The 16,504-nt window shown below is 36.3% G+C and overlaps 2 protein-coding genes across 2 annotated transcripts; both read right to left on the bottom strand.

Annotated features, from left to right (window-relative positions):
- Nucleotides 1-1,716: 1,716 nt before the first annotated feature.
- Nucleotides 1,717-5,194, bottom strand: LOC125177798. Its single transcript, XM_047880213.1, has 4 exons — nt 5,066-5,194; nt 3,178-3,382; nt 2,461-2,688; nt 1,717-1,961 (listed from the first exon to the last, which is right to left on the bottom strand). The coding sequence occupies exons 1-4, from the start codon at nt 5,192-5,194 to the stop codon at nt 1,717-1,719; spliced, it is 807 nt and encodes a 268-aa protein (XP_047736169.1).
- A 4,155-nt stretch (nt 5,195-9,349) lies between these two features.
- On the bottom strand, nt 9,350-10,254 carry LOC125177797. Its single transcript, XM_047880212.1, has 2 exons — nt 10,075-10,254; nt 9,350-9,643 (listed from the first exon to the last, which is right to left on the bottom strand). Exons 1-2 carry the CDS (start codon nt 10,252-10,254, stop codon nt 9,500-9,502), a joined length of 324 nt encoding a protein of 107 aa, XP_047736168.1. The 3' UTR covers nt 9,350-9,499.
- Between the last annotated feature and the right edge of the window lie 6,250 nt (nt 10,255-16,504).

Genomic DNA, 16,504 nt, shown 5'->3' with positions numbered 1-16,504 from the left:
ATAGTAGTTATAGTAACTTCACCATGTTATTGAAATTATAGTAACTTTATCATATTATAGAAGTTATAGTAAATTCATCATATTACGGTAGCTATAGTAGCTCAATCACATTATAGTAGTTATAAAAGTAACTTTAGTAACTTCATCATATTATATAGTGGTTAACAATTATTTATAACATTGTCGCGTAAAAATAAGCAATTTGGAGGCCACAACCTTTGTAGATATTCATAGACAATTTTCCGATATATCAACCTATTAAATATATCAGGTTTAAATATAATCTGTATAAGTAATAAATTTGATTCATTGAATATTTTATTTCGTCATTCAATAAATCATTAGGTGCTTAAAGAATGAAAAATTAATCATAAAATGTAAGTGCTGCTCGAAAATTCTATAAGAAATTTTAAATAGATGAACTTCAAATAATCTAGGAGTTCGTTTAAAAATAATTAATCAACTTTTGAATATTTCTAAGGTTTCATTAATAAATATTTTAGCTGGAAGTGATGTTGATATGAAATCAAGGAAACTAACAAAATTCTTGATGAACTAAAAAACTACATGAACAATGCAACAATCTTCGCTACTTAACAGAGCTCGTAAATATTTTTTTCTCAATAATTAATGTTAGACAAATACAATGTGTGCTGTTCAGTCATTATATTCTATTAAATAGAGTATATTGAATTAGAAAATCGCTTATAAGTGCGAGAGATGCATTTAAAAATTGCTCGGATCCAACTTCAATGATATTGTGCAAATTGAGGACGAATAGATTCAGTATTAGATATTGATCAACCAAGTGCTCGAATTAATGCATTCGTATATATTCATATCTATTATTCGTGCATTCTTATACATGGAAACATTTCCGTAGAGTCGAGTCAGAGAGAAAAAATTAATTCCCCGTTTTCTTGCGATTCAGAGTCTTGAATAAAAGTTTCGTGTGAATCTTTCTGTCGCTTTCAATCCTAAAGTCTTATAAAGAAGACTGACACCTAAACGCAATATTCAGAATGAAAATGTTGACTGTGTGGACGTAAACACAAAATTACAGGTTTCAGTTAAGGTAGATGAAGATGTAAATTGGGTTTCCAGCCTTGATGGCGTATTTTTAATTTGTGTCATCAAAATAGTTTAATTCCTAATGTCCATTTCAATGCCAACACTGCGCACTTAATTCCTGTTAATTATACGGAATTAATATTGGCAAGATCACTCGTTTATAACATAGTGCTATCACTCGTTAAAAACCATAGTGGTATCACTCAATTAAAACCATTGTGATATCACTCATTTAAAACCATAGAGGTCTCACTCATTTAAAACCATTGTGGTATCACTCATTAAAAACCAATCGAGGTATCACGCATTTAAAAACATTTTGGTCTCACTCGTTTAATACCATGGTGGCACTCGTTTAAAACCATTTTGGTATCACTACTAATTAATGTTGAATTCGGATTCTGTTAACCAATCAGACTTCATTGTTATATGTGGGTCTTAGTAAGATAGTCAATGGAAGAGGAAATTGCATGTAATTTGTAAACCAATCATTGTTCATTGTTGCATTACAGGAGACCACAAAGCGGTAGTTAATGAAATTACTAAGATTAAAATTGCAACGGTTGTCAAACTTCAAATACAAATATTACTAACAAAATTCAGCTGACGTTAGCTTCTAGTCGCCCACGACGGTTTGTCGACGCATCACGGAATGTGGCAAAGGTAATTCACTGGCTTGATGCAATAGTCATCACCCAGCTTTTGGTTTCCGTATGTGCGCATGACAAGCAGGCAACCAGCTGGCCCGCCCGCTGGGAATCCCGTAAGGTCCGGCTGGGGAACTATGAGAACCGAGCCGTAGTTTGAGCTACCCACAGCTGAACCGTCCGGCCAAGCAAACTGACCCACCCCAACCATGGTGGCACCCACCCACACGTCCAGCACCACACCTGTAGATCGTCGACATTGCATGCTTTAAAGTATTCGTTTTGAGCCAAATCTGATGTGACGAAAGTCGAGCATTTTCGTGAAAATAATCTGTGAAAAATACAAGATTGCTGAAGTATCGGCTCATATATGGAGTAAAGACTTAATTTAATCAATAAAGTATTAAACTTGATAATTTCATTGGATCTCCTTATGTAATACAAAGAAACATGTTCATGATTGAGTCCCAGTCTCCTTCCGATTATTTAAAGATAGGTCTCAAACGCTGTAAAATAAAATAATACTTCTACGCACATAACCTGAATTAGACGTTTCTCCATTTTGTCATGAATGAAAAATAATGATTAGCTTAAGACTCACAAATTCACTTTCGATTCACAGCCAAATATTTAGATTTAATCGAGATAAGAAGGAATTTCTTAAGATCAATTAACAAAAAATTGTTCTATACAAGTTTCTTTGATAAACGACTTATGAACTTCGGTAAAAATTCATACTTACCCATACGATCAAGATAAGTATTGAGAGCCGTGAAGTCAATAGTCCCACCAGGTCGAGAGTAGAGGTCCCCTGTAGGCCACATGCCCTTGCAGAAGGCCCTGGCTACATCAAACGGCAGCATTGGGAAGAACCAGAAGCTCGTGAAGACACACCCCACGTTTGTGACGTTCTCGAACGGGGCGGGACAGCAGCCAGAAGGGTTCCCTCCACAAGCGGCGAGGGCAGCAGCTGGTATCCACATATTTATATTATTATAACCATTTATTGGGTTGTTTGGTTTAGAATAGATTAACAATAAGAGTTTTTAAGCGTTTTCGTCCTGCATTTTCAGCTGAAAAAAGGAATCTTAATGACTTCGCATTCATCAAATCTAAATATGGGCTGAACATTAAATTCCAGAAATTTTTACAATCCTTGAATTCAATTCTTATTCAAGAAACATGTAGGAAAAACATTTAATATATGTTTGGGTTTTCAGCATTTATATACCAAATTTTGCTTGTACAGACGGTTAGTTAGATACGAGAGGTATTTACTGTACATTGAATGCTGATAAATTCAAATGTGCTTTGGGCTTTCACCTAAATTCGGAACGATTTTTGCATAATATGATGAGTTAAATCTAAGTAAAACATGGGACAAAATGAGAAAAAAATTAACTGCAAATTCTCATAGTTCATGAACGAAAAAGGTAAATAATTTAGCTTGCGTATTCACCCTTGTCGAAGAGGGGCTTGATCGTGGTGTAGCACTTGTGTGGTAGCGCCCCAGCAGCGCTGCTGTTGTCGTACCCGGCGGGGAAGGTGGCGTTCGTAAGCCAGCACTCCTGGGCGCTGGTCACGCAAAACACGGGCGTCGCATTCACATTCGCCAGCACTCGCGTTGCGCATTGCACCGTTGTCGATTTATTGTACTTCGTTACCTGGCAGCGAGGGCGAGACAACAAGTCAAATGTTAATAAATAATTTAGTTTAGTGAGAACGTTTGCGGGTTTCTTGAATTACATTAGAAAATGCGCGGTACAAAATAACGTTGAAATATTTTGATGTTTATAAACAAGGAGATCGTCAATAAATGTATCAAAAAATATACGAGAGCCATGAAATAAAATATAAGACATAGGATTTCTTATATTTCGCTTTTGGACGTTTCACTCAAATTGGAAATTTTCAAAGTTGGGGTAATTCACAAGCGCAAAAAGCTTGTACAACTTCGAGTTTTGGCCATGATGCTTACTAAAATCATATATACGAAATTATCATATTAGAAGCAAGAAATGTAACATGATATCACTTTATCGGAAATCACGGTGCCATCACATACACACAAATTCATCATTCAACATCAAAATATTTATTGCACAATGTTGCCCTAGGAGGTTTTCGTAAAAAATCTAGTTTCAATCGAAAATATTTAAATAAATTCGAAATGCCTAATTTGCCAGAAAGCGTTATTAAATCCAAACCCAAACGAGAGAGACCTTTATAAGATTCATGCAGCTCCTGAGTTTAATTAAACTCCCTTATATAATATTTAAAGGAAATGATCCTTTGCGTACGGATACGTACGCTGTCTGCCGCCATTGATATTTGTGATGAGAGCTTTGTAGCGCAAGTCACCGTCAATTGCAAAAGAAAAAAGGAATTGGAGATCCATCGTGCTGACTATATTGAATCTATAATAAATAAGATAAGTATGGAAAAGAGATCGCCATGCAATTCACAATATATAACATAAACCTTTCTCAGGTGGAAAGGATTTTAATTAATGTAACGGTGCGTTGTCATATTAGAAGCAAGAAATGTCATATGATATCACTCTATCGGAATTCGCGGTGCACTCACATACAAACAAATTCATCATTCAACATCAAAATATTTATTGCACAATGTTGCCCTAAAAGGTTTTCATAAAAAATCTAGTTTCAATCGAAAATATTTAAATAAATTCGAAATGCCTAATTTGCCAGAAAGCGTTATTAAATCCAAACCCAAACGAGAGAGACCTTTATAAGATTCATGCAGCTCCTGAGTTTAATTAAACTCCCTTATATAATATTTAAAGGAAATGATCCTTTGCGTACGGATACGTACGCTGTCTGCCGCCATTGATATTTGTGATGAGAGCTTTGTAGCGCAAGTCACCGTCAATTGCAAAAGAAAAAAGGAATTGGAGATCCATCGTGCTGACTATATTGAATCTATAATAAATAAGATAAGTATGGAAAAGAGATCGCCATGCAATTCACAATATATAACATAAACCTTTCTCAGGTGGAAAGGATTTTAATTAATGTAACGGTGCGTTGGAAATTGGCATCCTGAGAACTAACGTCAAAGCCACTAACTTCGTCACAGCACTTATGTCGCCAGCCTTCAAGAAAAACAATATATTTTGCTAACAAACGGACCCTCAACTTTCTAGCGCAATCGAAAAAGCGTTTTATTTATTTCCTTGCAATTGAACAACACAAATCGTAATTCTGACAAGAATTATATCAGGTTTTCTTTGATGAGTGGTGAGTTAAGTGCAGTAGCAGCTGAGTGGCGACTTATGTGTTATTGATAATAAAAATCTAGGCATCCCTTACCGCGTAAAACGTTACCTGCAAGCCGTTATAGTTGAAGTCGAAGGCCCCGACGGTGATGCGCGAGGCCTTCAAGGCCCCCAACATGAGGGCGCCCGCCCCTGACGCCGCCATCAGGCAAGAGGCGAGGTACGTCAACATCTTCATGGTGGTGCGATGTAGGCCGTAACAAGACAATTCGCTATCTCCTCTTAAAGGTTGTCGTTTACACCCGTTATTGATGATACAATGGTTAACAAAGATGGATAGGGAATTCAATGTTTTTTCTGGAGTCGAAACAGTTAGTCAAGAACCGATGATGCTGATTTGAGATTTTTAGATTTTGTTTTGATATTGAAATTTTACTATAACTTTAAAAATATCTAAAATGAAAATCGTGCAAATCACATTAACCATTGTCTACTATAATATTGAACTTGAAACAAGATGCCTAAAACGCAATGACAATTCGACGTTCAAGATCTTACACGAATCTGTACAAGTTCGTAAAATTAAGTTCAAACTTATTCATGGCAATAAGTTCTCCTACACTACTTTCGAGACCGAGTTTACACAATGCTATTCTCATTTAAGATACGCCTTACATCAAGAAAGAGGTTGCAAGTCACAACTGAACGTAGGCAAATTTTTTGCGATTTTAAAAATGGGAATGATAAATTTACAGTTAACACTCTAATTCAATCGCAGAGAACCATTTGTGCATTTTCACTTTGTGACAGCAGAAAATATATCCCCTAAGAACTGAGGTTACTTATTCAAAGCCGTAAAGATAGATCTGTAGTTAATTAATGGTGACCTGCAAACGTGAAATGCGTATCGTAGCTCTGCGCGCTAATGACTGAACCGCTCGCGGGTATATTGAGTCTAAGCACCATGTCGCAAATTCACTCTTTTCATTTTCGTAATTTTTTTCGTGCAAGTTTCATTTTAGCAGCAGTGGTGTTTTTTTGGCAGCTCCACTGCAGTTTATTTAAGTGCGGATGATAGCATGCTTAAGACGCTCCGCCATCAGTCAAAAGGCTATTAAATTATCAAGCCGCAAATTTGAGACTCTATTTATGCACAATTTAATGTAGGTTTGGACATGGATATCAAGTACGCAGATTGCCTTACTCCCAATTTAAGGTTTTGATGATCATTTGAAATTTGTCTTACAAAAATTTAAAATTTCTAAAAAATTATATAAAATAAAAATTCGTATGCATATGAATTGCTCTCAGGCTTAAAGTTAATTTATCAGCTGAACCTTGAAGTGTGAATTAAATTATTCATACCCCACGGTCGAGCACCATAAGTAATGACCACAAAAGTTGTTACATTAGTTTTTTATTCCAATAAGTTATGTGAGTTTCTTTAATGGCACTCTACATTGATTGTCAGAAGCAACCAGCGTGAATGAGCTTATTTATCGCGACAAATTTTGGTTAATAGTTTTTCTTGTTAATATAATTAATATTTAGTTGTAAGGAAAAAAGGATTTATGCCTAATTATAAGCATATTTTGGCTCAAAATAAACTGTCACTTCGTTAACCTAAATAGTCTGGAGGTTTCGACGAAATAAATCGCTGTTAAAAGTCCGAAAGTACGTATAATTCAGAGGAACTGACAGAGCTACATGAGCAAACGAACGAGTTAGGAAAACAGAAAACAGTCGCCTTAATTGGGTGAAATGGAGATTCGCGGGCTGTTACGTAAAAATAAGTAAATTAAAGTACCCTGCAGGCTTTGTACGAGTCAGAGGAGTACTTTGTACGAGTCTGAACTTTGAAACAATTACAATTATGAGCGAGGATTAGTTTCATTTTTCATTTCGCAGATTAATTTCAGTGTGTATGGCAGTTAAATTTCTAATTAAAATTTCGGAGAATAAATTCTAAAAATGTAATATTGACTAATTCGACAAATTGATCGCCGTGAGATCACTAAGTTCGAAAATTTCTCTAATGCACAATACATTAACTGATGTTTTTACAGAACTTCAAATAAAATTCCGAAGAGAACGAAAATTTGACACTTAAAAATTGTCATGAATCATTTTAAATATTTACAGAATATAATTCACATGATTTTTTTTACCTGATTTGAAAAAGCAGACATTCATAAATAAATTTCAGTGTAAAATTCGAGCATGATTCTGTTATCTAGTACACGTTGTAATGTACAATAACAATGAGAGTGACTCTCGTAACGGTATTATGGAAAAATTTGCCATCTTAGTCTCATATTATGTGTTACAAATCAAACATTTAGGGATTCGAGGGCCTATAACTCAGTATATCGGGTAATAGTTAATCTGTTACCACTAAATTCTGTGTGATTTAACATGTGTTATTTATGAGCGAGCAAGATCGCGGACGCACAAAGTTTCAACATGAATTTTCATTCTGTATTCAGTCGGAAAATTTTGGCAAGAAGGTATACCCAACCAGAGTGCGAGTAGATCAGTATTCGAGATCATGCGGGAGACAGACCCATAAATATCTGTCTAGATCTAGGCTACAACTACGAGCTGTGCCGATGGTTTACAGTTTACACGGTGTCAATCTAATTGATATGACGGCGATACAGCAATACGTCGATACGGTGAAAAGTTGTTCACTACGGTTCACACTGTCCATCTCTACGGTTTGAACCGTAAAGATGGTCTAGGCTACAACTACGAGCTGTGCCGATGGTTTACAGTTTACACGGTGTCAATCTAATAGATATGACGGCGAAACAGCAATACGTCGCTACGGTGAAAAGTTGTTCACTACGGTTCACTACTGTCCATCTCTACGGTTTGAACCGTAAAGATGGACGTGCAATAAATATACAAGGGACGTATATAACCATAAAGATGGACGTGCAATATACAAGGGTAATGTGCATCCGAGCCCGGCGCACTTCTGACTGAACCCCTCGCGGGTGATGGAGTTCTAGCTGCCGGTTTAAACCTACTTTTTTTAATTTTAGTAAAGGCATTACTTGCCAATCGAGTTTAATTTGAAGACGCTGCAGTTTTTTCAACTGAGATTGATTACACGTTCGAGACAAAGCGCACCGTCATCAGCTTAACTGCTCACCAATCGTAAAGTTGCAAACTTGAGCTCTATTTACGCACAATCAACGTGCACTCATGAAAATTAATGGGTAATTTTGTCTATTAAGTGAAATACTTTCTGTAGATAGCTCTGATATTTCCTTTTGTTGAGCCAAAATGGGTCAAGATTAGCCATACAAGATGCTAAGGTGCATCGCTATTTGGACAGAGTCTATATTTCTCTGATTGTATACTGTACTTTATTCTATGAATAAAAAGTACGCAGATTGGCTTTGCAATAGAAAGGCTTCGATGATCGTCTGATATTTAAATATTTATTGTTAGAGCGAGATGGAAATGTTCAAACCATAAAAAATGTATACCCCATAAATCATCATACAAAAAGTTGATTCGTCTTGCAGAACTGAAAAAGTTAATTGAATTATTTATCCTTCAGTTTCGAACAATGTGAGTAATAACCATGTAAGTTATTATCTTTACTTATATATAATTATTGCGTTTTGAACATTTCTTTGTTAGTGCTATATATCGGTAATTACTTACAGGCACAAGCCTTAATTAAAGAAATGTTCATGCGATGAAAAACTTATATTGGTTTAGAATTAACCGTCACTTCGTTAGCAAGAGTGGAAAGGTTTCACAGTAAGAAATTAGCTCAAATTTGTCCAATACGTGAAGCTTTGAGAACTTTCCAAGGGTTTTCCAGCCAATTGCATCTACCGTGGGCGCTGCTATACTGTGAACGATCCGATGCAGTTAGTGATATTGCTGCTTACATGTCAAGGGAAGCAGAAGATGGCAAATTTCTAGGGTTGAAATTAATTTTCGTTTTCAATGCACGCTACATGAGGATAAACAAGTATTATTGGACTGCATATTTCTTGTTAATGTGCTAAATAATACGTCTCTAATAGAACATTTTCAACACACTTATTCATTTTGGCTCAGTCATATTTTTGATATAGTTTGGTTTATTGCGTGATGTGTTCAGAAATAGTACTTTTAAGGCAACCTACCACTGCATTTAATAATAATTTAATAGCTGATGTGAAAAGTGCTTGCATTAACTTAAGTCGTTCCTTAATACTTCCGCAGTTGAAACTGTATCAGTCAACCCTTCTTGACTCAAATTCAATCAATCGCTGTGGCACGTGTTGTTTGTAAATATTTTGAAAATTTGAGAAGGTTAAGTAAAACGTGTCATAACATATATAGCATTTACATTAGGACAATTCGTAGAACGTCTCTTGTAGCCGGTGTAATCTTATCAGACATTATAACTAAATACCATATCCAGCACGAGTGATGACGGAACCATCCTACGCTCCATTTGTAAAATTAAGAAAAGTCAGCAATTCTTTGATTTTAAACGTTCGTTATTTCTATCACTGATTTATAGGGAATTATTTTAAACAGAGGACGATCGTTTCTTGGTTTGCAGCGGTCTGCCCTCCATGACTTTAGTGATGTTGATATAAGGGGCCTCGGCTATCAGGCTGATGAAGAAAGCTGACATGAAGCTGATCACCAGCACCCCACAGTAGCTCAGCAACTGATTAAATAATCGAATTACTATCAGTTACTTAACATGTAAGCGAATATAACATGTAAGCTAATTTCTCTCGCTGCATTCTGTTATATTTCAATACTATTAAAGCATAAATTCACCTACGGCATTCTGTAATCTTGACTTTATCAGTAAAATATCGATCCGACGAAAGAATATTTCCGTAGTATAGATTTGTTACTTTATTGTAATGTTTTATCATAAAAAAAATTAAAATTTCAAAATTCCCATGATAAAATTTATCGTCATACACCGTGAGAGAGTCAGAGATATTCAGAGATATTTGGAAGAACCATTTAATATTTTAAGAATATATATGAAGAATATATATTGCAAGAGAATATATTTGAAAGAGCCGTATATATAACGGCGAGCCAGTATAAAAAATATATTGACAGAGTCAGTGGGCAACTCACGATGGTCGTGTTGGAAAGGTAGATGTCTCGGACGGTCGAGTAGAAGATCCATTTCTGGACAGGCAGGGAGATGAGGTAGACTGGATACGAGATACGACATGGCACTTGCCAGAACGGGTGAGACAAGAACTCGTTGACGGGCCCTGGCAAAACCGCGATGGTCGGCAAATTTACAATCATATTCGAAATAAATTATTTTAAGCGCATAATATGCATACAAATTGTTATATCATCAACACGAAGCATAGTATTATGCATATAATTCATCGTATTATACACATATTTCATCCTTTCAGACATAAATAGTTCCATTATCCATACTAATTATCATATCAGTCATATATCATCACACTGATCATATTAATCGTCAAATTATTTATAAAATGATTAATTATTATGTCGCAATTATCTTCAAATCACGCAACCATTCATTAAAATTCAACTTAACAATACGTAGGATTTCATCTCGTTCTAGAAAATTCGGTGTAAAGGCTTCAATGAGATTCATTAATGAGTAGCACCCGTCTTATCCAAACGGGACGCCGGCTGCTTATCAAACTCGTTTTCAAACATCGATGACAATGACGAGATAACAAACAACTGAAGTAATTACGAACAAAGTTGAGGGAATAGAATACTGATTTAAATAACTAGATTTCATGGTATCATTCCCGAAGACTATTACTATGATTGAAAGTTAAATTTCATTGTAGACATCGAGACGTAAATTATTGCGATTTAGAGTTGTATGATAATTTGTGTCTTTTGGTAAATCAATGTTTTTCTTTCCTAATGGACGTGTGGCACAAAATTCAATTATTGATCGTAGGTAAATTCTAAGCTGAATCATCTACCATTCTACATCAGAATTGTATCCTACCTTCAACTTAAAATCCGCACAACCTTCGGTATATCAGCCTTTTCTCCATAATGGTACTGGCCCAAAATCCAATAATTGATAGTACGTTAATTCTTAGCTTCATCCTCTACCAGTACACATCTAATTTGTATCGTACGTGCTTTGTACGTAAATTATTAGCTAATCTTCTACCAGTACCCATCAAAATTATATAACCTTCGGTACTTCAGCGTTTTCTATATTATGGTCCTGGCCCAAAGTCCAATCATTGATAGTAACTTAATTCTTAGCTTCATCTTCTACCAGTACACCTTTAAATTATATCGTACCTGCAAGTTTCAATGCACATAAAAGGACGACCCAGCCCACGCACACGGCCCACGCTGCAGACGTGAAGCTCGCGTACAAGAACGCACCGACATCGCTGATCTCGTGAGCGTTCAGTGACAACTCGTTAATGCCAACGAGTCCAAACACTACGAGGAAACTCGTAACTACGAACACCAGCCAACCTGCTGCTCGTACCTCCTGTTTAGTATAGTTTGCTTTATGGTCCTGATAAATATTTATTCATGTGCTTGTGTCACTGAACGACAAGGATCTTAAGATTATATATCTTTTTTATCTTCCATTTTGTGCATATAGACAATTGTGCAATTGTTTTCGTGATAAAAACCAATTGTGGAATTTTTTCGTAATAAATTTCAAATTATATTTTCAATTCTCCTATTTAATAGCATGTGAAGGAGGAGTAGCATAGAAATGCCTTAGCAGCCTGGGTTAGATGTGAGCGACAAAAAGAGTTTTCATTCTAATTTAAGCAGAATTAGCACCTTCCGGAACAAAAAGCGAAGCCAAGCAGGAGACTGCGCAGTTCCGCTCATCTGGAGAAAATATAGAAAGTTTAGTAATTGAGATTTTCAGTGAAGAATTAACTGGAACTGCATCAATATTTTTCAGTAGCTAATTTCAGTGAATTATGTTTAATTTTAGGGATACAAGAAAGCATGGTTTTGAGATTGGACGGTGACTAGAAAACATTTAATATTTTATCATTCATTATCATGGAGAATGAAGCAACACAGAGATTTATTTGAGGATAGATTATTTTGCTAAAGAAACTGTTCAATATTTTGCACGAATGTCCAAGGATATTTGACTTCTAGATAAGATAAATTTTTTAAACGAGGTAGACTTCACGATATAAATTTTATGACTGTCATGACATTTCGGACGTTCACCAAACGCTGTAAAAAACGGCAATTCTCATCCCTAACATTTCCTAAATATTTTCTGAACAATCATACCGATACTCAAAGAACTCCCACTTAGGCCAACCAGCGGGCTGTTTATCACTCATTTAATTAATTATAAGTACCTTAGTGCTTGAAGATCTCCGCCTTATGACTCCAGGGTCTCACCGGAGAGTCCTGCGACTCCTGTAGTAGGAGCAAGCCACAGATGCCCCCAATGAAGTAGGGAGAGGCACGTGTGTAGGGCATCATGTATACGGCGCGACTGTAGTCTATAACTGCGGCAGAACTGGGGTGTGCAAGAGTTAGATAATTGTGAAGACAAGTAGTGAAATTAATATATAGCCTTTAATATCATGGTACGCGAGAAAGTTGTTCTCGAGTCCCTAGAGATGTTAAAAACTGTCACTAATTCTGTAACCCAAACTCATGATAGGGCTACAGAATGAATAAAATTATTAAGCTATTATTTCTCACAAAATTTAATAATTTTTGATATTAATAAATCATATAATCAAATTCAATGCGGTGCACTGGTATATTGATTGTATGGCGTTTTTATCGGATTACTCAACCTGCACTAAGTTTCAAATGGCCACCTGATATGAGGCTAACTCAACTGCAATAATAAATTACCGCTATTTTTGTAACGCCAATTCCTTCTTGTAAGATTTCCCTCATCGTCTTCAAGTCCACAAAAGACTTAATTATGACTGAGATTTTAAAACCCTAGTAAAAATTCCGCTAATGATAAATTATACGATTTCATTATACAAGATAGTTTTAATTTCGTCTTGTTATTTGATTGTAGTAATACATTATTTATATGTTAATAAAATTTGTATTAGCATTAATATTAGTATACATGGTTTTAATTTCGTCCATGAAATAAAATCTGGAATATTTATTTATTATTGTATTTATTTCATAAAATGAGCGGCGCTGCCTAGGACGACATACTCGAGAGTGACGACCATGGCTGGGAGTAGGTCCTGTCCTAAGACGATGGCGCCGGGGACGATACAGCTTACCAGCGTCAGCACTGACAGGTACATCACACCTGACATCAATCATAACAGCATATATCAATAATGTGAGGTAATGAAGGAACTATTACGATGGATGGTTGTAAATGTAGCTAGACATTAGATAAGTGACGAATTACGAGATTTTTTCCGATTCTAGAAGTAATCCTAATGCTGGTTTCAAACTCCGTAGATTATTCAAAACTGGGAATTTACACACTGACATTATAATGAACTACGGACGCCGTGCAATTTGCGGCGCGCAATATTTCCCACATTAAACTTCCGTCTGAATTTAGGAACAAAAAATGTGCCTTCACTAGGATGTTCATGACTTTAATCTATTATTACATTATTCTATACTCATATATAAAAAAGTCTGCGTACCATACTCCCTTGAGTGGTACTTGAGAGGCAGCAGCAGAAAAGGAGCTACGAGGTAAAGCTGGAAGTCCACTGCTAGGTACCAGCTGTGCGAGAGACACTGTGCCACAAAATTTTGTGAGTGTTTACGATTTAAATTCTATGTAAATCTGGAGAAACGTTCAGTCTTTCGGAAGAGTTCTCAATAAGAAGTTTCATCAGAAGAAGAGTCAAAGGAAGCATCATGGGAGCTGTCTAAAAATTATGCTTACGCTGAAATGACCATTAACAACGCGAACGATTATCAAAGATCGTGAGGAAGATCGAAGCCTAAACAAATATTTATAAAAAAGATTATTATAATTATCAATGGTAATAACTAGGAAACTGATTTTGCATTAGTCAACACAGAAAATAAAGTATTACCGAGTCTACAGGCCCATAGTTGGGGTCGAGGTCAGCCTTCTCGCCCATGACCCTGAAGATGATGTTGGAGAAGAGGGTTAGGTCGACCCACCAGTTGGCCCTGCAAGGCTCCACGTAATCTTGCTCGAACATCTGGGTGTAGGGACCACTCACAAACCGTGGGGACGGTCCCGCGCACCACATCACCACCAACACCATCGTTGGCACCAACCTATTCGGAGATAACAGTCTGGAGGTTAAAACGACGTTACATTTAAAGAAAGTTGTGGTGCTCTGGAAAATTGGGAGGTGGTTGGTGTGTTTTCATACTCGAGCCTCGTTTGAAATTAGCCGTAGTTTTCTACCGTGCGGGCAGGTGTTTTAATTAGGTGTCTCCAGTCAGGTATCTTAATTAGGTTGTGAGGGGTCCATCCACATTACTGTAATAGACTATTTCTTCAATACCGTCACTTTGCTCAGTGCTGGCTATCCTGAATAAAATTGTCGACCCTATTCTCCCACACTGAGCAGGTGAGCGTATAAGCGTCGGGCAATATTTGTTTATTTGTGTAGCTTAGGATAAAACTATGGATGTTGGCATTTATGCTTGAAAAATTTGAACTAACTGAAGACGAATCAATATAATTGCATCGATATTAATTTTGGCTTGTTTCTTGAGCAGGTCAGATCGTTACGACTGAACTTTGTCCCACGAGTTCACATACTAATTTATATTCTCTTATCCATTCAAATCAACTTGTCTATTTATATTCGCTTATCCATTCAAATCAACTTGTCTATTTATATTCAAGTATCCATTCATATCAACTTACCTATTTATATTCACTTTGTACTATTGTCAATTATACTCCCTTGCAGCCTGCCTACTTGAATTTGATTTGCTTACCCCCTAAATATAATTTCGAACCGACGTTCCCTGATATAGGTGTCTCCGGTTAGGTGTCGCAATTAGCTGTCTCCGGTTAGGTGTCTCAATTAGTTGTCTCGAGTTAGATGTCTAAATTAGGCGGTGCCAGTAAGCGTCTCGATTAAGTCTCTCAATTAGGTGTCTCCAGACAGGTGTCTCAATTTGGTGTCTTCATTCAGGTGTCTCAATTACGTACGTCGGCGAAACATTTTAATGTGATTATCTATTGTAAAAGTAACGAAAGTAAATCATTTCGACGAGCTTATAAATAGAGTACAACAGTTTGGTGACTATGAAAGAGAAATATTTTGCAGGTTTTACGAGTACCTCATGATTCGATGAAGAACGTATTTAGCATACGTTTTGATGAACGCGAAGAACATCTGCGGCCAGCCTGACTTTGTTTCCTCAATTAAATGAGCCTCGCTACCATTTCCTGTCAATTCTTCGTCTATTCTCTTAGTTTGCCTCAGATTCTTTTCAACAAGCGAAACATCATCTTTTGTATCGACCACCTCGAAATCAATCGACGTAGTTGCCGTTTCGATATGTGGGTGGAAAGAAGCTCCACGAATCGAATGCTCGATAACTTGAACTTCTTTCTTTTTAGTTGATGTGCCGAAAAAGTCCATTCTCATGATGGCTTGAGTTGCGAGCAGGCCGCCGATGGTGAAAAAGGTGTCGACAGCTCTATAGCCGCTCCATACTATCTGGAACCACCAGCCTTGCGTCAGTTCCTGGGGCAACAGAGTTTATTTATTATTATTTAATAATATTTATTATTAAGCAATGAGTATTACACCGATTATTTCTTTTTATTCTAGGTAATAACAGTTAATGGTTCCCTTCGAAACCAGACCTTAACGATCCTCGATTATCTAAAGCACAACTACATCTAAAATCTATTTTTAACATTTAATTATTAAACACTTTCTCCAAATTGCTTGCCTATGTATCGAACATTAGGTAATTTTCTCGTTAAAAAAATTTCCTTGATTACAGACCTCGGAAGTTATTTGTATGTATTCAACGGATTCAGTCTGGTTGCGACAAAAAAAATGTTTCTACATTTTCTAATAGCTTTACGAGCCTCAAGGGCGGTCGGAATGATGGAAAAAGTCTACTTCTATGTTGTATGTGCTGAAAGCCTAATAAATGTGACAAATATTGAACAACATTTGTATTACTAAAATCTCGCTCACCAGAGGAAACATTACCAAGTTGGACCCAAAGCTCAGGATGTATGCGTAATGATGACCGAGTATCACCCAGCAGATAGACAATACCCTAGAACGAAAATTTATTTTAGTATTGCTGAACCGCATGATAACTGATGTAGGAAGAAATGAACGATACGTGCTTCTTTGAATATGTAAACAATTGGACAAGATATTTGAAGCGAAAGTTGAAAAATTCCCGTGAACAAAAAAAAAATAAATAAAAATAAAACTCGTTAATTGCCCGTCAGGAAGCAACTAGGATTTTTTACGATATTTTATATACGGATAACACTTCCCTATTTAAAACGCGAGGATTAACTCTGTTACGAATATTATTACTAGATGGAATGTTTTTGATTTTATTAGGCCAGAAAAAT

The sequence above is a fragment of the Hyalella azteca genome, unplaced genomic scaffold, assembly GCF_000764305.2.
Source record: "Hyalella azteca isolate HAZT.00-mixed unplaced genomic scaffold, Hazt_2.0.2 contig4971, whole genome shotgun sequence".
Classification (NCBI taxonomy): Eukaryota; Metazoa; Arthropoda; class Malacostraca; order Amphipoda; family Hyalellidae; genus Hyalella; species Hyalella azteca.
The sequence above is the reverse complement of the archived record's forward strand: the minus strand, read 5'-3'. Positions and strand labels throughout refer to the sequence as shown.